The sequence below is a fragment of the Trematomus bernacchii genome, unplaced genomic scaffold (assembly GCF_902827165.1).
Source record: "Trematomus bernacchii unplaced genomic scaffold, fTreBer1.1, whole genome shotgun sequence".
Lineage (NCBI taxonomy): Eukaryota > Metazoa > Chordata > Actinopteri > Perciformes > Nototheniidae > Trematomus > Trematomus bernacchii.
The window spans coordinates 10,405,704-10,429,551 of record NW_022987648.1 but is presented as its reverse complement, the minus strand read 5'-3'; the positions used below and the strand labels follow the sequence as shown (position 1 = coordinate 10,429,551).

Here is a 23,848-nt window from a genome sequence, read left to right as displayed (position 1 = left end):
GTTAAAGTAATAAAATTGTAAAAATAATATGCTATAATTTAAATTCCTGCATTGAAATTGTAACTTCAGTAAACGTTTACATGACATAATTTTTTTTACAAATATTTATTTTAAATGATACAATGTATTATTTATGGGCTTTACTTTTTTGCAAAATAAATATATATATATATTTATTCAAAAGCATATTTCTTGGCATATGTATATACATATGTCAAGAAATATGCTTTTGAATAATTTTTAAATATGCTTTTGAATAATTGTGGTGATTCTTTGTGGGAAATATTGAATAACAGTGTAGTGCTTCACAAAATCACACATGAATGTCTCCTGCTGTTCATTTATTTTTAAAAAGTAATGAAAAACATATATCTAAAAGATAAAAAATAAAAATATTTTTTTCTAGAATTTTGCTACACCTTATGTGTGTACTGTTTTTCAATTATTGGTGAAATGATCCGTAATGGATCATATCTGTATTAGTAAAATATATGTAACAGTAGCTGTGCTATAATATGTCTTTTAGCATTTTGTAGCATCTTTTATCTAATGGTAAATAACATGTAAATGACTGTAAATTACATTACTTTTAGAAAGGATTGAATATAATGCTGAAGGGGTATCCAGTCCACATACTTAACCCACCCATTATTACACAGACATCGTGCCTTAAAAATAGCACCCTTTGCAAAATGGGAAACAAAGCCTCACAGTTTGACAGAACAGCTCATCGACTTCTTGGAGCAAACCCAACTCCCCCTAAAGTATTTTGACAAAACTGTGATTCACTCAGCCAGTTGTTTTGGACCCGAGGGGCAGGAGGGCTGTCACTGTAAACAAGAACATGCTCTTAGGTGACCTGCTTGATTAGACAAAGTTTATTTTTAAAGAAGAGTCTATTAATCTTAGAGCAGATGATTATATTGTTTTTCATCTATATATATTTAGACAGGTGTCAGCCCTCAGGCTTTCTGAGTTGCTCATTCTAAAGCAGAATGTTAAGCAGAATAGAGAACAAAAGGTCATAAATCCAGATGGGATCATAAGAATTCTACAGGAAGGGCACTTTTTGGGAAAATCCCCCACCCTCTCCTCAGATGACTATAATAAATAGAAAACACAATACTGAAAATAAAGGCATTCACTTTGAAATAAAATATTTCTGTCACTTCTGTGTCTCGGAGCCCGACAGCAGAGTAAAGAGGGTAATAAGAAAAGACTGTCGTGCTTCTCTACCCAATGGGGAGTAATTAAGTGACGGAAGATGCACCCTAAGGATTTCAGACTTCTGTTTATCTTTTTGGGCAGCTTTTTAAATGAGTTTTTAACTTTGATGTCTGCATAACAATGATGACTTGAAAAATGTTCTCCTGAAGTAATAAAAACGTCTGCTGTTTGCATGTGGGCTATACAAATATTAGGGTTTTATTAGTCACTCACTGATGAAAAAAGGTCATGCAATATTATTAATCATAAAAAATATGAGGTTGTGTTGTTTACATTTCTAATAATGCATATTCCATTATTTGTTATATAAATATATGGATTTAATATCAAACAAAATGTGCCATTTGAAGCCCATATAATTGCGAAACACTTTCTGTAAATAGGTGACCTTTTTTTTAACATTTATATTTTATTAAACATTTTCAAAAGACAAAAACACACGGACAAGGACATGGCTCACACACATCACAAGTAGGACAGGACATAACATGAAGGGTGGGGGGTAGGGGATTACAGTGTCAGTTACATTTGATGTATGCATATGGCGTTGTATTTATACATGATTTGCTTCATAATATAGGTATACTTAATTGTTTAATAGGTAAATAAATGAATAGATAAATAGTCAAATAAATAAATACATATATATATGCACACATTATGTACATATACACACACACACTCATCTCTTCCTTTTATGATTAATTCACCCATTCATCCATTTCCCATTTGATTTCACATCTTTCATTATTATTACCGTTATTTTTCTGTTTCTTCATAGCTTATTTCTCTTTATTTATATTTATTTATTAATATTATTAATTAATATTATTATATTTATTGTTGGCAGCTGAGATGGTTTGAGTCCAGAGGCCTGTACTACGAAGCTGGTTCAACCTAACCTGGATATGTTGGAGTTAGCCGGTTGGCCTAAGCCAAAACATACGCGCTGGCGCTAAGCTGTACTACGACGCTGGTTATCAAGTGGATCGCTCAAGCCAGCCGTGTCCTATCTAGTTAGGTGCGCGTTCACATGAAAGGGGTGGTATTTGGAGCATTCGACCAATCTCAAACATGGACAAGCGTACTGACAGCGCAGCGTCATACTTCCTGAATGAAAAGTGAACTTTAATATTAGTCAAATATGAAGAAGTTAAACTTTAAACATCCATGACTTAAACACTTTATCCAGGATAAAAGCCACATAGCTGCACCTGCAAGGTGAATACAGCTGGTAAAAGAAGAAGTGTTTGAATGCGTACATTAACAGGTTTATGAAATCACTGCCCCGTCCAAGACACGAGTGGATCTGACTTTAATTACATTTGACTCTAGTGTTTCGTCAACTTAATGTGTTGCTTAAAATAATACTTCTGCATACAGTATGTGACACTGTGAGTGTTGCACGGCCAGATACGGCTCAAGAAGCTGACTCAAATAAGGAAATATATGATACATTATGATGTGATATGATATGAATGATAATGGGACACATCGACGTCTGCACTCACAGTGCCGCGGACTGTACTTAATGTTACTCTGATCCGGTTACTTATGTCGTGGCAGATATTTAAGTAAGCTTTCTTAACGCTAATGTTATAATAGTCAGATTGCTCTGAAGATGGGAGGGGATATTCTATTAATTTTCACGTTCACACAGTCAGTTGATTTTGGCCGGCCGTCTTTCCTGCAACGGCAGTTTTTCTGTATTTCCTCTATCCTGTAATATGAATTGATCGCTTTAAACTCCGCACACGGAGCTCTGATTGGTCAGCAGGCAGTGCTTTCACTGAGTTGATCTCTTAGCCTGCCACCTAACCTGCTCCGGAGCAGGTTTGCCGCTCAGCATAAGTTACCATGGAAATCTAGCCTGCTAAAAAGAGAACCAGCGTCGTAGGACCGGAAAGCCCGAGATTTCCCTGAAGTTAGCCGGCTAAGCGAAAATCCAGCTTCGTAGTACAGGCCTCAGGAAAGCCTTTATCTTATCTGTTATCTGTAAGCCTGTTGTCTGGCTTAACCAAATATAACAGGGAGAAAGCAGCTTCTTCCATACTTAAGATGTTTAGGAAGTCCTCCAGCCATCTATTTAAATTGAAGCAGTTGGGCTTTCTGACTTTCCAGTTCATAAGAACGAGGCGTTTAGTTGAAAGGCATGCTAGGGCTATGAGTTTACTTGCAAATGTTGATGTTATGCCATTGAGCGGGGATCCCAGCAAGCATGTAGCTGGAGTTAAGAGTATCTCTATGTTCAGAATCTCAGCGAGAGTATCTCCAACTATGTCCCATAGAGATTTTACAGCCGGACAAGACCAAAGACAATGTAAAAGGGTACCCACTTCCGCACAACCATGCCAGCATACAGTATGCCCGAGAGTGTTTGATCCATCTTTTTGAGTCTACAGGGTGTGATGTATGCTCTGTGAAGGATTTTTAACTGTATTACTCTAAACCGGACACACTTGGAGATTGATGTTGAGTTCGACCAGATTCTGTCCCACTCAACTGGGGTAAGGGTGATGCCTAAATCCTGCTCCCATCTTTTCTGTGACTGCAGATTAGTATTGGCGGTTGAGGTGAGGAGAAGTTTATATATACCTGAAATCATTCCTTTCTTGTTTGCAAGTCTTTTTAGGTTCATATCAAGGTGTTCATGACAACCTATCTTTATACCTTTTGATGTTAAGTTTTTAATATTTGATTGTAATTGCATATAGGAGAGGAAGAGGGATTTATTCAGATTAAAATCTTCTATCAACACTGTGAACGGAGTTATGATATTGTTTTTTACTATTTGCCCAATGTGTTGTATGTCATGTGCTTGCATATGTATATTATTCAATGGGTTACCGCCCGCTGTGAATATTGGGTTTTTCCATAATGGGCATGAAGGAAGGGAAATACCAGTGATGCCTAGCCTCCTTTGTACAGATTTAACCACACTGATAGAAAATAGGTAAATAGGTGACCTTAATATAAATCTATAGCTATCAGTTACCCTTTTCAAATCTACAATCACATGATATAAATACAATATGTAAAACAAAACAGGTTTTTTTCTGCAATTTTTTGTTGATGCTTTTCTTATTTTGTATTTCATCTGCTAATCATAAAGTATTAGACACATAATCTGATTTAAACCAATGTGAAAAATAACACATTTACATGTATTTTCTTGAACTTTTAGTGATTCTCCAAGCTAAAGCCTAAAGGGCAGAATTGAAAGCCATGACAAAATATAAACAATTATAACCCTTATTAAATGTACAACAGAAACCCCCACTCGCTCATCCTGGCTCCTACAAGTGTTATTCTCAATTCTGATGTAGTTCTCAGAAAAAATGTAATCTGTATGGCTGTTCTCATTGTCTTCTTAAATGTGGCTGATATCAGATTTCCCTGTGAACTGGTCAAGGTTCTGAACTGACCAGCAAGCTTGCAGATTCCATAGCAGATGAAAACAAGGGCACGGACAAAGAAATGTGTCCATTTGACTTGTGTTGTTCACACTGTTGTGCTAAATCATCAGATGGGGGAACAGCAAGGTTTTGCTAACGTCAGAATGCTAACATGCTTACAGTGACAATGCTAACATGCGGATGTTGGGCAAGTACAATGTTTACCATGTTCCCTTTTAGTTTAGCATGTAAGCATATACTTGGAGGTATGTGGTCATACACTGAAATTACTGGACACATTTAAATTCAACCTGATGATGGCACTATTTTAAAACTCAGTGTATTGACAACTGTAATGGCAGTCTATTGAAATACATGTTGAGATATCTTAGTCTTAGTTTATCTTCTAGAAAGTATTTGAACAAAAATGTTTAACAACTCTTTAAATAAATGTTCTTAAACTCCATCACTTTACAAATATAATTGTTATTGTTAATTATTATACATAAACATTACAAGCTAACCGTAACCCAAACCCCTAACCCCAACCTTAACCCTAAAAAAACATCTAACACTTACCAAACACCCAAAAAACTAAACCAATCCAACCCTAATTAAATGGTCCCTAAACATACATTTTATCAATCTAAACGTTGGTTTGAAATACTTAAGATATAATAAATACAGACACATTACAAGGGTATAAATGTGTCTCAGAGTACAGTAAGTTGTTTAGAAGTCCTTAGTGATAAGCAACTGCTGCCTTAAAATCTCTTAAACAGACACAGATTAGTGTTATCAATCACAGTCCATAGTTGTGGATATCCCACTAAAGTTGGTACATTTAAGTTGACCCTTTATAAGATGCATTTTCTTAGTCTTATACGTAAGCGAGGGGAAATAAGTTGGGAACACCACCAGTTACATGTACATTAAAGTGACATGTTGCTGTCATTTTAATCAGACTGTGAGTGTGACTGCAGTGACAGTAGCCCCAGTGCCTTTAATCTTACTCATGTAGAAACAAAGTGTTACACCGGGGGCTTTGCTCTTCCTGCTGGACCACATGGCCCACATGAGAGTGTAGTGTCTACTCAGTTTAAGAGGGAAAAACGTCTCTGCTGCAACAACACATCCTGTGTTATGCTGTGTGTTCACTTTACTTCTGCTGAACTGTTGTAATACGCTGCAGAAAGAAAGAAAGCGCATCTGCTCAGCTATAGCTAACCTTACAGATCCAGTATGTCAATGAGGACACCAATGTTGTTTACAACATTGTTTGGAACAAATACAATTGTTCCTACATGGAACTTCTTCTATAGATTATCTTATTTGGGGTGAACAGTCCCTTTGATTTAAGATGATGACTTATTAGCAATATTCCTTTCGCATTAAATATTTGCCTTGGCAGCGTGATATGATTGACACGTGTAATTTTGAAGAAAGAAAAAAGTACCTACGTGAAACTACTCACAAGATCTGTGGATTATCTTCTCTTTTGGGGTGAACTGTCCCTTTAATTTGAGATGTAGTTTATTCACAACGTATAAAAAAAATTCCACAGCCTACTAGTGCTATTAGTTTGAGCACAGATCCTGCCTGTGTGATGTTACGCACACACTTAGAATGGTGAGATAGCAACATCTGTGCAGCAGACACACCAGACACTGCTCACTGTTTGACTCTGAAGTCAGTCCAACTCACTCTGCATTATTTGAACATAACAGGAGTAGACTAAAATGCTGAGTCACCATTTATGTATACAGTCTATGGTCACCATCTGAGCCAGGCATCATTAATGTGAAGACTGAAGAGGCAGAGTCAATTTTCTTCTGTCACAGAGAAAAATATAAGAACTTCCTCTCTCAGACACACATTACATAACGTGAAACTTTATTGAGACGACCAACTTCTGTTTGAGCAGTAAAATCCTCCATTATTTGAATATGGGAGAAGGAAAGACTTTTCTCGAGGTTGATACAAATGAGTAGGCAAATTGTGTCAAACGCATATTTGTATATTTAAATGTGAGTGCTGAGAAAAAATACCTTTTTTGGAGACTTTGGGTTGTGTAACTCCTGCATTATCCCTTTAACAACAGTGCATATATTACATTAAATATGGCTATATAACGCTATTAAAGTTTTTGTTCTTGTGTGTTTGTGTGTTTAAAAGCGTCTTTGAGCATTAGGAAAAGCACTATAAAAATCCCATGTATTATTATTATTATTATTATAATAAGTTAAATCTGTGACATCCACAGATATACGAGGTTTAAGGAAGGCGAGATCTTATCATGAAAAGAAATACAAATGAAAAACAGATTGATAATAAAAACATATCACTTGAGGCTCGACATGTGGCGAGGAGAGATCTGATTTCACGGGATGGGAAGGTAATGTTTTCCCTCAATAATCTACCAGACAATAGCACCATGTTTGTAAGAGATCTGAACGGAACTCTGTGCTCATACAGCTGCAACAACAGATACAGAGGAAGGCTCGGATTCACCAGATGGTGCCATGGTTATTTTTTCAAATGAAAACCTTGAGCTGTTGCACATGACCTCACTTAGCATTTGTGATGATTCACCATTTAAATGAAAACTACAACAACACCCAAACTGGACGGCCTTTCATATTACAAAATATCAATGAATTGTTGGTAGTAGTGAGGGACTACACTACAGTACATGCACTGCATGAATCAAGACAGAAGTGAACATTATAACCAATAATGTACCTGTTTTGATCAATAATACTGTATTTTTTACCAAAGCAATGACCATTCAAATACACGTACCTTTGGTAAAATGTTATAGTATGACTGGTATTCAAATAGCTCTATGTTAAACGATTAAAAAACTTGCTTCTCTTGTGCAGAACAGACAAACTAGCCAACTCAAAATGCAGGTATTGTTCTCTGACCATGTCTGTCCATGGCCTCAAGTCATGCTAAAAGCTATGCATTGTCCAACTAATGGCTGAACATTTCTGCACTGCCAACACTAAAACATGTTTGTAATAAATGTCTCCCTGACTAAGATTCAAAACCTAGGAAAGAGACCAGACCAACACAGATGAGGGCATTTGGGATATTTTTTTGTTTGTGAGAATGAGGATAAAGAAAAAAGAGTGCAGGATTCTGTCCGGACAGATCTTCCAGTGGTGGGGAAATGTTGCTGAGAGCATTTCCACTCAAACAGAGGGGGATGCTACAACAACAGGCCTGACATGCATCACAAACACTACTAATGACAAAAACTGTGAGACTAAGGAAGAATCGGAGGATTATATAGGACATATAATGTAGTGTAAAAAAAGATATCATACAGAAGAAGTTATTTTTTAGTTTTGCGAGACAAAACGTATAAGGCAAGTAAATCAATGCAGGTAGTCTGCATCTGCAATGTCATAAAGACAGAGAATAGCCATATAGACTATATGGACAAAAGTGTGAGTACAAAATCTCTGAGAATTAAAAGAAAAAGCAAAAAAATTGGGTCACAAAAATGACCGGATCTACAGTAGCTACTGGAAGAAAGAAAACGTGAACAACAAACTTTCAAAACACGTTTTTTTCTTCCCATATGATCAGATACAATAATATTGTAACCAGGCAGAAATACTGATGATACTGAAATACTGGAGTTTTTCAGTTTTCTCTGTTTTAAATGTATGTTGATTGAGATATGACTCTGCTCAGGTTTATGTCTAATGTTTATTCAAATGCACGTTAAGATTACTTTTGGTAAAGCACAGTAATTAAATGTGCTTTTTTAAGGATTGATAACTCTCAGATTGCTAGCCTTAGTGAGGTGTGTGAAGATAATTGACAAGAATTATAGAAATCTGAAGGACAGCCTGAAGAAAGAACATTTAAGACTGAACATAAAGAAGCCCAGGCTGTGACGAGACCTTTAAGGCTGACAAGATGAAAATGTCTTTTTGGGTCAGACTTTTGCCTGCAGCAGAAAGCAGACTTCTTCTCAGCTCTGACACACTGGACTTTCCTTTCTTCAGTCAAATATTGAACAGGACATATCAGTGTCAGTATTATATAGAAAATAAACTGAATACAGTGGGGCATCATTTGATCTGTTGTATGCAGTGTTGAGAAAGCTAGTATGAAAAGTGTAACTATTGACAGATTGACAATGAACTGGTAGTGATGTTAGTAAAAAAATTACCATCAATTTAGTTTATTTAAAACCGTGCCCACATTCACAGGTCATACATAACCCAAAGTGAAATAAAAAATGCCCTTAAACAAATTATTGACTCGCACCATTTTAAACCGACTTCACATGTCAATTACAGTTAAAGCAAAAGTAAAATAACAACATTAATTTCCTTCTAAGTTTCAACATTATTTGTTGTTTTAGTAGTTAATAGCTAAAAAAAGTAATGAAACTATTGAACTCGTCACTTTTGATCGAAGGTCTCCCTCTAGTGGTATTTTAAACAACAGCCTTTCCTTGTTCACAGTGAAAATCAATGACTACACATAGCAGAACCATATTGAAGTGTAGCTACTGCTTTCACATATATACACACAAAGAGCTGGTGTGAACAAATGAACATTATGGCCAGATGCAGATATACTGAGGAGTAAGTATGTGCAGCTTTTTACCAGCTTAGCTTGGTTAAACTTTAATCAGTTTTAATTACATAGTCGATTATTTTTACTACAACCATTGTTTTCCCAATCTATTGTTTTATTGTTTTAATCTCTCCCACTTTTGTTTCCTCTCAATCCGACATAACCCGTATTGTTCCATTTGCCAAGATTATTGGTATCACCAGAGGTGGGAAGTAACTAAGTACATTTACTCAAGTACTGTACTTAAGTACAATTTTGAGATACTTGTACCTTACTTGAGTATTTCTATTTTATACTACTTTGTACTTCTACAACTCAGAGGTGAATTGGGTACTTTTACTCCACTACATTTATTTAATATCTTTTTCTGTATGCAGATTTGAATTAATGATGTGAAATATAAAGAACTTTAGTTACACCTGGCGTAAATTCACAAGTTACCCTGCAGTATACAAAGTAATTGAAATCAGTTGGAACTTTATCAGCTTTGATAACACTTGAATGCATCATTAATTATAATCAAAACAGGCCTATATTATTCGGAAAGGGGCCAATCTGCACAATGACTACTTTTACTTTTGGTACTTTTTAAGTACATTTAGATGCTAATACTTCTGCACTTTTACTTGAGTAACAACATATTGAATGCAGGACTTTTACTTGTAACAGAGTATTCCTACACTCTGGTACTTCTACTTTTACTTAAGTAAAATATCTCAGTACTTCTCCCACCTCGCTTACTTCAATTTGAAAGAAAAATCTTTTCAGATCACATTTTGACACATTCTGTCTCAGTTTTTTTAACAATACAATAACTGGAGTGTAAAAACGACAATAGCACGAAGCTAGCTGTTCCCCGTTTCCAGTCTTTGTGATAAGCTAGGTTAAGCTAAGCTAAGTTAAACTAAATAGCAGCTTCTTCCAGCTTCTAATTTAGAATGAATTAACAAGAGTAGGATTCATTTTCTCTCATTTAGCTATCACCAATAAGATGAATAGGAATATATCCTAAAATGTTAAACAATTACTTTTAAAGAAGTGGCATTTGTAGGCAAAGAAGTCGGATCAAGCTAGTAACATCTAATTCACTTAGTCCTGTAGAGAGATGTCCGAGGGATTGTTTCACAAAGGGGGAGTTGACAGCAAAGTTACTCGTTTTTGAATCTGTGAGTGCTGGCAGCAGTCAGTCAGGCTTCCTGTGGTTTGCACGCCAGGAGACAGTAATATCTCACAGACACCTCCACCTCTGTCTCTGCAGAGGACACCTTCATCACGGACATCAACCTGAGGAGACAGCGGGTCATCGTTAAGTCAAAGAGTGTAGGCCTATTGGGAAATCTTATTCAAAACCTTACCTCTCCAATATGACCGTTTTAAAGAAATCATGGTATATTTGTCATGTGTTGATAGTACATCATGGTTTGCTTCAGCTATAAAACAAATGTAAATACAAATTGTTATATCATAAGTCTGTACTATATATGATCAGGGTTGGATAGCAACAGACGTAATGTTATCTGGACTACAAAATCAGATAACAAAAGTAACTATCATTTAAAACAGGGCCTACTGTTGTTGTTGTTATTGTAACATTGTCAACGTTAACTTGATGACATTTTTGATTACATCTCAAATTATAAAAGAGTAAATTACTCCTCTCAGGTTGCCAATTTTGTAAATTGTGATTGAAGTAATTATTGTTTTTTATTGATGATATATGGAGTTTTGATTACTTTGTATTCATCAAATGTTTGGAGCTTTGTCACTGTTTAGTAATAATATGCAATATTTTCGATATTTGATTGTGAAATAATATTAAAAAATCACTATTTTAATTACAAAATTGTCATTAACTGTGTACTCAGTAACTTATTATAATTTTAAAATACAAAAGATGATTAGTGTCACATATAGTTGAGGTCAGAGGTTAATGTCAGACCTCAAATAAATGTTCACACTTGACCCCCTTAACCTTTTCCAGACTAAATAAACTCACCAAGCCTGCTACTAATACTTTTCACAGAGCATTGTCAAATGTGTGATGTGCACACATATGTACATTTTACTGTATGTATAGTACAATTTGCCATGTACCTGTGACTGATGTCCTGAGACAGGGCGGTGGCTTTCTGCAGGTCTTCTCTCACCAGAGTCTGATAGCTGGAGAAGGACTCCACGAACCCCATGAAGCTGGAAAGAGGCATGGGCCTTTTCACGCACACACACTCATGCCTGTAATACAATTTGAAACAACACAGTCAGTACCATATCAACCATAGATGATTTTCCATTCTAACCCAAACTTGCAGCAAACAACTAAAAGAAGCTCTTACCACTCCTTGTCAGGGTAAGGGAGGGATTTATACGCCTCCCGGTACAATTCAATCGAATTGGAACCAAGGTGGGCACTGCGGTAAGGAACCAAGGCTGCATAGAACTGGTACAACCAAGAGACAGGAAGTTAGGAGATTCTTCATCACTATCAATAGAGCATGTCTGCTTCAGCTATTTAACGCTATAAACAGCTTTAATACCTAGCTTTGTGTGCATACTTCTACTTGTTTTAAAGGTCCCATGTCATGGCCATTTCTACTGATCATAATTCCATTGTTGAGGTCTACTAGAATAGAATGCTGCGTGGGGCCTGGGTGCCGTGTTGGCGGAACGTTGCGGGGCTCGGTGCTCCGCCCTTTGAGGCTCGAGGAGCCGACAGTGTGAGCTGGATTACTGGTGTCGTTTCCTGGTTGCTGCGTGGGGTCTGCGAGACAGCGAGACACCGCTCACAGCCAGGATGTGAGTGTGTGGCGAAATATGAGTGGAGATCCGCAGAGTACCGCGGCTGAGAAAAGATAAGGCTGAGTGAGTGTGTGTGTGTGAGGAGCTCCACGGATTGGTCCATTTGGACCTGGGTATCGTTAAGTCACTATACTCAGGAAGAAAAAAATGGAAAAAGAGAAATCTCCAACGAGGCGTTCTGGGGCAGCATAGACAGGTATTTTCTGTATTAGAGTTTTACTCGCTACAGGGTGTACTTTATTTAATCGTTTATTTGAACCGGGACAGTGCACATTGATGAACACTTTAAAACAAAATAATGCTTAAAGTGTAAATGAGCCGGATTTTAGCTTTGAGCTCATTTCCATCCGTAGTCCCATCACATACAACATATAAAAACATGACATTTATATAAATAGCAAAAATAAATACATGATATGCAGGAAGAGCAAGAGCAGCATACAAGCATTTACCACATGGCAGTACAATGTAGCAGCTATGATATATAAAGTGCAAGATAAGATAAAAGAGATACATAAAGTGCAAGAGGAGATACCCCTGTGTTAAAGTGCATTTAGCGGTGATTACACGTCTGTTTGTTGCTCAACCATTCTTTAAGTTGTCCTTTAAAACTACTGAGAGAGGGACAATCCCGTATCTCAGTTGGGAGGCTCAGAGTGAGCTGCCTTTAATGGAGAGGACATTTTGTCCAAAAGTTGTCCGTCTGCGGTGGACTTCACAGTCTCCTCTGGTTTCTGACCTAGTGCAGCATCCAGTGTGTTTTTTGTGGATGAATTCCCCTAAGGGGGGGGGGGGGGCCAGTCCATGTAAACATTTATAAAAAAAACACATACTTTTAAAAGACTTAAAACTGTCAAAACTCAAGAAATTGTGATTTTCTAGGATGGTACTTTGAGGGTTTGTGACTCTGCAGACCGTTTACATGCAGTCAAAGCTACATAACACACAAGGGGACGGGTAATAACCGGAAAAGCATGACATGGGACCTTTAACACTTTAATGGTGTCTGCCATCCACTCATCATTGTTTTTGCAACCTAAGTGAGTTAAATTAAGATCCACTAGATGGTGCCATTGTTCATTTATAAAAGGTGCCTTGATTGGTTCTGGACAGAAACTCCACATATGATGAGAAGACTAGTGAACGTGTCATGTGTTTTTCGTGCTTTTGTAATTTTCTGGGGAAAAAAACAATCTCAATCTTAGTGTTAACAGTTCCAGTATTATTGACTGTGCTGCACCACACTGAAACCTGCCTCTTTAAGTTTGAACGTTTAAGCAAATTATTATTTAATTGGCTTTAATTCAATTTAATTTAATTTAAGGAACTACTTGGAAATTGTCAACTAGGAATCTGAATTTGAGTATAGTTTATCTAACTCTGCCCTCTCCTTGTGTCTGGAGGAACTACATTTTGCTTACTAAAAGGAAGGAACAGGAAGCAAGGGGGTCTTGTGGCACAAACAGTTGTTGATGAGCCAAGGGTAATATATTGTCAGTAACGATGATTAATTTGTTTAGTGTTGTGTGATTACAGTATGTATTCACTCAATATTCACTGAGTACATCTGAAGAAAAGCTGGGGGCTGTTAACCTGTAAGCTGAGAGGGGGGTTAAAAAAAGGGGTCTTTTTTGTTTGTTTGCAGGGTTAGGGTGAATGCAGATTTTTGTTATCCATTTAAATTATTGTATCTTGCAATCTTATTTTATTGTGAAAACCAAACTAAAACGGCTTGTATTTTGCAAAAATAACTTCTTCCAGTCCCTGTAAATCTGAGGGTATCAGCTTAGTCTAAAAGTAAGATAAGACTGTCCCCTCCTTAGAAAAGGTTAACATTAGATATAGGTTTGGCTTGAAATTGCTACGATAAAACTCAGATCATGTGAAAGGTAAATACTGAAGGTTCCTTATGGTTTTTGAGGTTAGCTTGGTTTTGATGTTCTGCTGTACAGTATGATGTGTGCTTTCCTTGGTGAGTGACATCAAAGCTGTAATGTAGATTGTGCAGGATTCGAGATATTCAGGTTTTAAATTGCTAAATCGGCAATCTAAAAGGGGATCAAACTATAATATTATGTGCATGTAATCTGTCATGCTTACTGGGACACTTCAACACAACCATTGTTAATGTAATAAGTTAAACCTGTTCCTCATTGCTAAACAGCCTTAAATGTAGCTGAGGGAGATTCACTTATATTACAGTAGGTAATGCACCTCTTGGCAGATTTGGTTGAGTGTCTGAGAGCAGCAATCAGGGTAGCTGAGCTCCATGTCCATGGTGTAGTTGAGCAGAGCCATGCAGCCCCGGGGCTTCAGCACTCTGTGGGCCTCCTGCAGGAAGCGTGGCCGGTCGAACCAGTGGAAGGCAGACATGGCTGTCACCAAGTCCACTGAGCTGTCAGCCAATGGCAGCTCCTCAGCAACACACTGTCTGAAGAACAAACAGCCGGATTAAACTTTGAACCCCTGCTGACAGAATACAGCGCCGGGGATTTCAACATCTTTCATGCCAAAGAACCCTGGACTTAAAGAAATAGACACTACCTACTACATATGTAGAAAATGGAGTTGGGTATTAAACTGGGACTACAATAATGTGTTTGGTGGCCTAAAGCGCCATGTACTGTATAAACATACTTTTTCTTGGTGCATTCAATACTATGCTATAAAAAAAAAACATGTCAGAATAGCTTAAGAGTTCCCAGAGATTTAACATTAGCTAGCTCACGTGATTACACAAAGATTAATGGGTAACAAATAGGCTATCATGAATGTTATCCTCATTAAATGTTTTATTTGTATTTAGACATTTAGGAGATTTCTTTATAAAAACACGTTTGAGTCTCATATTGGCTTTTTTTTGTGACACTTTTACTGTCAAGTTTAATATCAAATTACTCAGTAAGGATAACCACCTCCTGAATGTCATTGCTGCTAAAGTAGTTCTATGGTAAGAATGGCCTCTGAGTGAGGTGACTGACCTGAAAGATACACGGTGTTGCCACAGTTTGCTGCTTGCTTCACCAAAGTATTTTAAAGGGACATGTGAGCAGAGGGGTATTTAGTTGATTGTGATTTGTAACAATAGATGCTGCCAAATCCTTTGCACTGTCTTTACTTTCTTTGCTTTAAGATAGCAAGATCAGCAACTGCTACAGAGTTTTAGCCAGTAAGCTCCTGCTCAACTGAAAAAAATAACATTTTGAAATGAAGTTTCTTGAAGTGTTTTTCAATATTATATTTTATACAATACTTTTTCAATGACTTACGTGCACTGAGTGCCTGGTTTGTTAACTGCACTGTGATTTGTTTGTATACATCCTCATAAGGTGAAAGTTTACATGTATTGCAGCATCTTTGAACTTGCACAAAGGACTCACTGCTTATAGAAAAGCATGTCTAGTAGCAGTACAATTCCCAGCAACAAAATTGCTTTGGTAATTGCTGAATAATTTGAGATTGAATATGGTATTTTATTTAGTTAACATATATATGATGTGCAACAGCATGAGAACAGCACCGTTTTATTTTTTAAGGTTTTGAAGATTTCTTACTTCTATAACCAACCCTGTGTAATATGAAATCATAAATGACACAAGCATTCGTACTTTACAGTCCGGTGCTGATAGGACATTGTATTTCTTACTGCATGACCAACTTTCACCAGACAAGGGTGCCATTGTTCTTTCTTTTGACGAAGATTCAATAAGGTACTTTGCTTATCAGATTTGTTTGAACTAAATTAACATGTATTGTTAGTTGTAGTGTTTATTTAAAACAGTTGTTTGATTTCACACTCTTTAGCCAAGGAAAAACAAATATATCCCAAGAAAAAAAAGTATTGAATACGATTTGAAAGTTGCCTACAGAATACATGCATGTCTTTAATTTATTTCCTTTGCAAGCTCCGACTCTAGTTAAAAAAAAAGCTTATTTGTGACTGTGGGTTTGTTCATACTTGTAGGTGATGTTTGGCTCTTTGGAATGCTGTAGAGCCATTTCCACCTGGGCAGGACTAACGTCTGTCGCCACCATGGAGGCAAAGTGTTTGGCCAGCAGCACGGTGCCCTGTCCTGATCCGCAACCCACATCCACCGCCAGCTCAAAGGGATGTCCTTTCTGACAAGATATTTAGCACGTTAAAATAATTATACAGCCATGATCACCACCATTTTTCCCCCCACTTGTACTTACATGCTTTTCCAGGAAGTCAAGCACCTGTTGTATGAGATTATCTGATGGAGAGATCCTGAACTTCCAATAGGAAGAAGCATGGCTTTTGCCCTCAAACAGACGGTAAGTCATAGCAAGTTGGTGCCTCTGTCAATAGCTGAATAAGATAAAAAAAAAAAACTAGAGCAATCTATTCTATGTTCGATTGTTTATTGTATAAAAGGAGCTAACTGGCAGTCACACACACACACTCACCCAGTAGAAAGCAGAATAATTAAACAGGGGAGTTCCAGGGGAAAATGGACGGCCCACAACTGAAAGGCCTCTTGATTTGTTTGTTTGTTAATGAAGGCCTTTAAAGGGACAGCACCAAACTCTTTTACATGCTCTGGTTTCTAACTTTTTTTGACAATGCTGTGTTTCGAGAGTAATCCATGATAATTACGTTGAATGGAAATCAACGTCAAGCTGTCAAGCTCAAAGGTCTGTTTGAGTAATTGGGTCAGCTTATGTGATTTTCTGTCAGAACCAATGGGAACCCTATGGAGAGGATGGGGGTGAGGCACCAATGGAATGTGTACAAGAATGTTGTTATAACGACATCCTGCGTGGAACTCTCCTCTTTCTGAATCTGTTGGCTATTCAACACAATGGTACTCTTTAACTAGGGGTGCTTGTTATTCATTCTCCGTGCTGTAGAACTGTAAAACATAGGCAGCGGGCAGCAGAATTTGGTTTAGTCCATTTCCTGGTGTAAGGCAATACATTTAATTGTAAATAAAAAAATGGTAACAATGGTTTTATTGGCCAATCATATAAAAAGTAAGCCACCTTACCATTGTGATTTTAATTGATCATACTTAACGGTTAGTAAGTGTTCATTGGTTGCATTAGTTTCAAATGGACACCACATACAATCCAAAGCTTTGATTGCATCATGAAGATTTTTCCTTTTGTGAGAATAGCTTAAGCTTAACAGTCATTCCATTCATTTTCCAATATACTTGTGTGCAACTTTCATCACTACGCAATCTTGAAAGCTGAATATGAGATTATTGGGTTGAACAAGACGTTTTATTGCTCACTTGTGTTTCAATACAATACCACCAAAAAATTAACCAGCATTAAACCAATAATCCTGATAATTAGTTGGATCTTTCTATTTTACTTCCAAAACACAACTCTTATGGAGATTATTACAAAAAGCACATATCAAAATTGACCAAAGTGGATTAGGTTTCTGCCACAAAATCCTTAAAATAGAGTAACATTTTCAACATTAGGCATTTTTTTTATTACAGTACAGATGGGTTGGCCTTCTCTTTCTTTGTAAGAAGCTGTGCTGTGAATAGCTACTTTGATTTAATTACAGTGTACAAAGCAGGTACATCACAAACTCTGCCAAGCAACACTAAAAAAAGAGAAAGAATAAAGAAAAGGCAAAGATGCCATTAAAGTAAGTAAAGAACCTTGGCTAAAAAACGTCACTTATCATTTGAACCAAAGCATCTAAGCACCCCTTTTGTGAAATAATAAAGGTAGGTTATTTCAAAATAATATCCAGTTATGTAACCTCTCATGGTTCAGCTACTCTAAACGGAAACAAATTGAAAGGAAGTTACACTGCAAAAGCAAAACTTCAAGACTAGAAAGAGACAGTAGATGTTTAGTCTATAAAGTATTTAATAAATCATCTGTAAACTGGTCTAAACATTGTGTGAAAGATTATATTCTAAGTCTGGTCAAAGATGATCCACATGCATTACACAAGACGGTCAATGAGTTGAACTTGAGGGAAAACATTTTTTACATTTAACAAATCCCTCCATCAATGAGTAACATCTTATAGTTCATAAGTTGTAAATGTTAACATCTAAGGATCACAAACTATTTCTCAAAACACACACCCAATGCCACATGGTTGATTATAGTGGTTTTGATGCCAGGACACAGAAATATTCCAGTTCCTGCTTCATTTCCATGTCAGGAGACATGACTCCCATCTCCTCCAGAAACCTGTGAATCAGTGCAAGTCAGTGATTAGTCATAACATTACAATAAAACACATTTACGATGCATGTGTGTGTATGGATAGATGACCTGTTCTGAGTATGAAGCAGCAGGTTTTCAGCCGTCTGGGGATCTTTCTTCTTGTAAGCTTGGAAACTGGAAAGTGACTCAATGAAACCCATCAGGTTCCTCACAGAGGTCGACGAGTTCACCTGAAGGCCCTCAACCCTGTTGTATCATTATATAATGTATATTAAGACAATTAAAAAATGCTGTCGCATGAAAAACATCTTTGACATAATTTTACTATGAAACTATCATTAATTCAAGACAGCAAAAGTAAGCGTATTTCTGATTTAAGGAAGAAATTGGGATTTCAGCTCTGAACCACTTAGTTATTGCATGTTTTTGATGACAATTTAATACTGTATCTGTCAAATCTCATAGGTTTGTTTAGATCTTTGTTGTTATTTACCTTTCTTTGTCGGGAAAAGGGATGGCTGAGTAGAGCTCTTCCAGCTTGCCCAAAGCCACAGCTACTTGATTGCTAGTGTATGGCAACAGTACCTGCCTCACCTGTAAATGTAACAATTAAATGTGTAAGATTTGAAGTTGGGTTGTATGAGGTAAGGTTACAGTAAGAAAAATATGTTTTATTTTAACAAAGGGGGATGCTGGTCTACCACCGCCTTGATCGGTTACTTTGTTTCTGTTATTGAGTGACTTTGGTGCAGGGGTAGACCAGCAACTCCTGTGTTCTGCGAGGTACAAATGACAGTTGTTTTGAAAGAGTCGGACGGCTATGAAGAGAGAAATGGCTGAGATGGCTGTCTGAGGGCATTGAAAACTGGGGAAAATATTGTAAATATATAATGCACTTAAACTGAAATTGATTTATTCGCATGGCTAAAATACCTTTTTCTGCTGTCCCAGTCGACAGCGGTACATTGGTTAGCTAGCCATTACTCCTGTGTGTTCTTTTGCCTACCCCAATGTACTAAGATAGTACACTATGGGAAAGAACCTCATACTAACCCTCTTCCAAACATCCAAACTATCCTTAAGTGCAGGGCTGGATATGGGAGGGGGTTAGCTTAGTTAAGCATTAAGACTGGGCAAAGTTGGAAACAGCTTGGACGTCTCTGTCCAATGTTTCAAAATGTGTCACAAACACACATAAAGCACATCATTTATGCTGTATTTTGTTTGTTTACTTCATTGGTCATAGGGGGAGTTAAGTGGCAAAACTAGTATTTCTTGACCAACAATGAAACATGGATCTACATAATACTGTGCAACATCTTTGGCTATTTTGCAATTTAAAAGATAATTTTGCAAGTCAAAAAAAAAAAGATGTGTCGTAAAACTGTGAAGTAACACATTTTTTTGTGTGAAACCGCTCAATGAACTACATCTCTGGTCTCGCACAACAACACACGTCACCAAGATGGCCGTCACTACTGTCTTGCCTAAAAAGGGATTGACTACCCTCACTATCACCACAATGAAACACGTCCAGAAGAATGTCATGCAAAGCTGCCTGCCTGCCTTCCTTTGATTCTCTCTGAACTGCCTGATCTTTTTAATGTTTAATGTCAACCATTTGTGCAGATAGCATGAAGTAGAAAAGATCGCCGATGCTAATGTAGCGTTAGCGTTAGCATTTCTCCCCCGGGCTTAAATGGTGTATTATAGAATGATCACACCGGTGTGACAGTACTCTTCAAAGGGTTCACGAAATATGACTACTACTCTTACTGTTTAACATTTTGGGTTACTTAATCAAATCAAATCAAATCAAGTTTTATTTATATAGCACATTTTTAAACGATTTTTGGTCGAGCCAAAGTGCTGTACATATAATAAAAATACCCTACAGTAAAGACACTTTACAGCAAATACAACAGCACAGTTTGTTCAGAATATCAGTATGAGAAAAACGACACCCTCTGTCCTTAGACCCTCACATCGTACAAGGAAAAACTTCCAGAGAAAAACCCACATTTCAAAGGGAAAAATGGGAGAAACCTCAGGGAGAGCAACAGAGGAGGGATCCCTCTCCTAGGACGGACAGAAATGCAATAGATGCCGTGTGTAAATCGAAGAGATAATACATTTTACAGCGTAGGTAGACCGAATGTTTGGAAATGCATGTGTCTATAATAAGAAGATGAATCCACGAAGATGTCAACAACAATCCTGTGGGAGCCATCAGGGAAGCAGCATGACGAGACCCAGGCAGGACCGCAGAGACAATGTTACTTCATGTTAAGGCTAATAAAAATGACAAGGCTAAGGCTGTAATGCTAACTAACGTGCTTGCTACTAGCTAGGTAGCTAACTTGATCCAGCCACTCCTGGTCCTTTCATCAGACGGGAAGCGAAAGAACAAGCAAGACCCATTGCTGGTATGATAACAACCTGGTACAAAGCACACAGGCATCTTGTTAAAGTTATCTTATCTTAGCTATCTCTTATTTAGTGCAGGAAAACAATTGTGACATCAGTTATGACATCACTTACGCGACTTTGGGATTTGTAGTCTTTCTAGTTGCGTATTTTTCATAGTCTTATATTTCAACAGTTTTACGACAAACTGTGACTTTTTTGACATGGAAATTATTTTTTAAGATTGACAAACATCATATGTGTAATTCATGGCACAATTCAAACGGGATCGAAAAGATACGTTTTCTCTCTTCATTGACTTCAATACATAATTTTTCCGAAATAAGGTCCCATGGACCGGAAGTACATGGGCGTGACTTCGCCACTCTATTATGTTTGGTAGAGCCATATGTATCCCCCTGCTTCAAGCCTTTACAGTCTTCTATCAGCTCTTGCCTTTCTTATTGGTGATACTGCCACTCAAAGCTGTGCAATGCCCATGGAAGTAGAGTTTACACCCACCTCTTCACATATGTGGTCGAGTCTCTCTCCACAGTCCTGGTAGTGAAGTCTGGGGAAAGAGCAACTGTAGCCCAGAAGAGCAACACAACCACCTGGTTTTAAAACCCGACATGCCTCAGCCAGGAACCTGGGCTGATCAAACCAGTGGGCTGCTGATGCTGCAGTCAGCAAGTCCACAGAGCCATCTGGGAAAGGAAGCTCCTCCGCTGACCCTTTCCTGCATGGGCAACAGACACTTGTAACTACGGAGGTCTCAATATCAGAAATGTTGTAGTTTATAAAAATACAAGTGAACATCCACGATTCTCATAATACATACAAAAAACAAACAAAACAAAAAATCCCAAGTACTCTAAAATACACTCTTTCCTCACTGTTTTCATGTTTTTTTGTTAGAAAGTGAAATAGGTTATAATTCCTTGTCATATATGTTTATATTGTTGGGAAAACAAACCATCATTTATGCAAGTTTCTTGCCAAAATCTCTTAGACCAAGTCTAAATGCATCATGATAATAAAATAATTTACCTTTGCCCAATTTTAATTATGAAGAGATCCTTAATGCGCCATCGCGCCACTCTATGGAACCTTGCTGCACGTTAGCTAATAACAGCTAACGCTAACTAGTTTTCCTTCTGTCAATTTCACTGACTTGATGTTTACAATGTATTGTTGGCAGAAAAAGGGTGCATTCCCTAAATGCGTTAAAAGGGAGTTTAGTGCGTCCTAAACTCATTTTCTATCATCCACAGAATAACTGTAGGCTGTCTGATGGTATCGCATTTTAGGGGTTTAACAGTTCTCTTGACATCCCTACATGTAACTTCAAATTGTTTATTATTTAAAAGCTTGTTACGTCCAAACATAAAGACTATCTCACACACTCCTACCTGTATGTGATGTTAGGATACCCTGGCACACCTTTGGCCTCCTCCAGTTGAGACTCGCTGATGTCGATGCCCACCACTGCCTGGAAATGTGGTGCCAGAAGTCGGGAATTCTGACCTGTTCCACATCCCAGATCTACAACAAGCACATGTGGCTTTCCTTTCTGAACAACAAAGTTATTTTGGTCAATATGGTGAATGTTGCAGATTTGAGGAGATACTGAATGGACTGATATTTAATGTATTTGGCCACGTACCTTTTTATCAAGGTACTGAAGAATAATGTTCTTTAGCTCGTCTGGAGGCGTAAATCGATACTTTTGGTAAACAGAGGCATGATCCTTCCCCTCAAAGAACCGGTATGTCATAGTTTTTGTATTTTCTCCTTCTCTTCTGTTGCTAATGTGTTGCCCTCTCCGAAAAATGCTTGGAAACTGTGTCCTTTCTTTGTTTTTTTTCCCTTTCAGTCTCCTCTTCCTGCTGTAGTTAACCTCTGGCACATTGCACTTCTTACAGCATTTAACCTTTCACCCACCTCCTGAAATGTAGAAAAAAACAGAAATAATCCCGGAGATTAACAGGAACAAGGTAAATCAAGTAGCTGTTAAGAAATTGTAGCACAAAACTTTGTAGGAAGAACTACACAGATGAAAGTAATCCAGAGAAAAATGTTTCTTACAAGGTGAAAGCTCCCCTTGATGAAGTATGCCTTGCAACTCAGCTGCAGATCGGTTAAGAATAGGCTTGTTTGAGACGAGCTGCGGCTCGCCTCGAAAGTAGACGAGAATAGCCGATCGCAGCCGGGGGAGGTCTCAAAAAGCTCGCCTGAAGTCGGACAGCTCGGAGTCGGCTTCTTCTTCTTCTTCTTCTTCTTCTTCTCTCGGTTTTTTGGCGGATTTCAAACAACTTTAAGGTGCATACTGCCACCTCCGGAGTCGGCTTGACTCGGTTTGCATTTATAAATGCACACGGCATCTATTGCACGTCTGTCCGTCCTGGGAGAGGGATCCCTCCTCTGTTGCTCTCCCTGAGGTTTCTCCCATTTCCCCTTTAAACTGTGGGTTTTTCTCTGGAAGTGTTTCCTTGTATGATGTGAAACGTAAGGACAGAGGGTGTCGTATTGTCATACTGATATTCTGTACAAACTGTGAAGTCCACTGAGACAAATGTAACATTTGTGATATTGGGCTATATAAATAAACATTGATTGATTGATTGATAAAGAATGGACAAATGTGTTTAATCGTTAATGTCAGATATGTACTAAGTAAATACATTTGTTCCTGCTCAAGATTAGATTCAACTTTATTGTTATTGCACAGATTACAGGTACTGAGACAACGAAATGCAGTTTAGCTTCTAACCAGGAAGTGCATAAAGCAGTAAAGTGAAAAGTAATGTATACAATCTACAGAATAAAATATAGAATGAATTGAATGATGAAAAAACAGTGAGGGGTATGAATACACTATATACACAGTAGCCTAGCCTAGTATGAACAGTGTGTTGTATGAATATGCAAAGATATATAAAGTATGACAACGGTAAGCAGTGCAAGTATAGTATAAAATATATAGATATTAATGTCATGATGATAAACATTGTGGAACAATGATGAAAAATGTGAATGGAAGTGGCGACGTAAAACTGACACAAAACAACAACACACTTTTGCCGAGCCAATGGAGAGTTTCATCTCCAGCACGGGGTAAAACCCACCAATGAGCGCTCAGCTCGAGATACCAGCGAGTCGTTTCCCATCAAGCATTTCGCTTCCGCAGCCCGGGGAGAGAAACTGCGCCGCCTCGCCGCGCCTCGCTCTCAAGTCTGCGGGCGTCTTTGTCCCGC

The 23,848-nt window shown here is 37.7% G+C and overlaps 2 protein-coding genes across 2 annotated transcripts; both read right to left on the bottom strand.

Annotated features, from left to right (window-relative positions):
* Window positions 1-8,787: 8,787 nt before the first annotated feature.
* On the bottom strand, window positions 8,788-16,759 carry zgc:162780 (uncharacterized protein LOC555377 homolog). Its single transcript, XM_034134179.1, has 6 exons — window positions 16,215-16,759; window positions 15,979-16,139; window positions 14,235-14,451; window positions 11,558-11,661; window positions 11,319-11,456; window positions 8,788-10,508 (listed from the first exon to the last, which is right to left on the bottom strand). Exons 1-6 carry the CDS (start codon window positions 16,323-16,325, stop codon window positions 10,412-10,414), a joined length of 828 nt encoding a protein of 275 aa, XP_033990070.1. The 5' UTR covers window positions 16,326-16,759; the 3' UTR covers window positions 8,788-10,411.
* Window positions 16,760-17,463: 704 nt separating this feature from the next.
* On the bottom strand, window positions 17,464-22,893 carry zgc:162396 (uncharacterized protein LOC555292 homolog). The gene is made up of 7 exons (XM_034134698.1): window positions 22,680-22,893; window positions 22,258-22,538; window positions 22,004-22,164; window positions 21,114-21,330; window positions 18,679-18,779; window positions 18,294-18,431; window positions 17,464-18,209 (listed from the first exon to the last, which is right to left on the bottom strand). The coding sequence occupies exons 2-7, from the start codon at window positions 22,366-22,368 to the stop codon at window positions 18,119-18,121; spliced, it is 819 nt and encodes a 272-aa protein (XP_033990589.1). The 5' UTR covers window positions 22,369-22,538; window positions 22,680-22,893; the 3' UTR covers window positions 17,464-18,118.
* Between the last annotated feature and the right edge of the window lie 955 nt (window positions 22,894-23,848).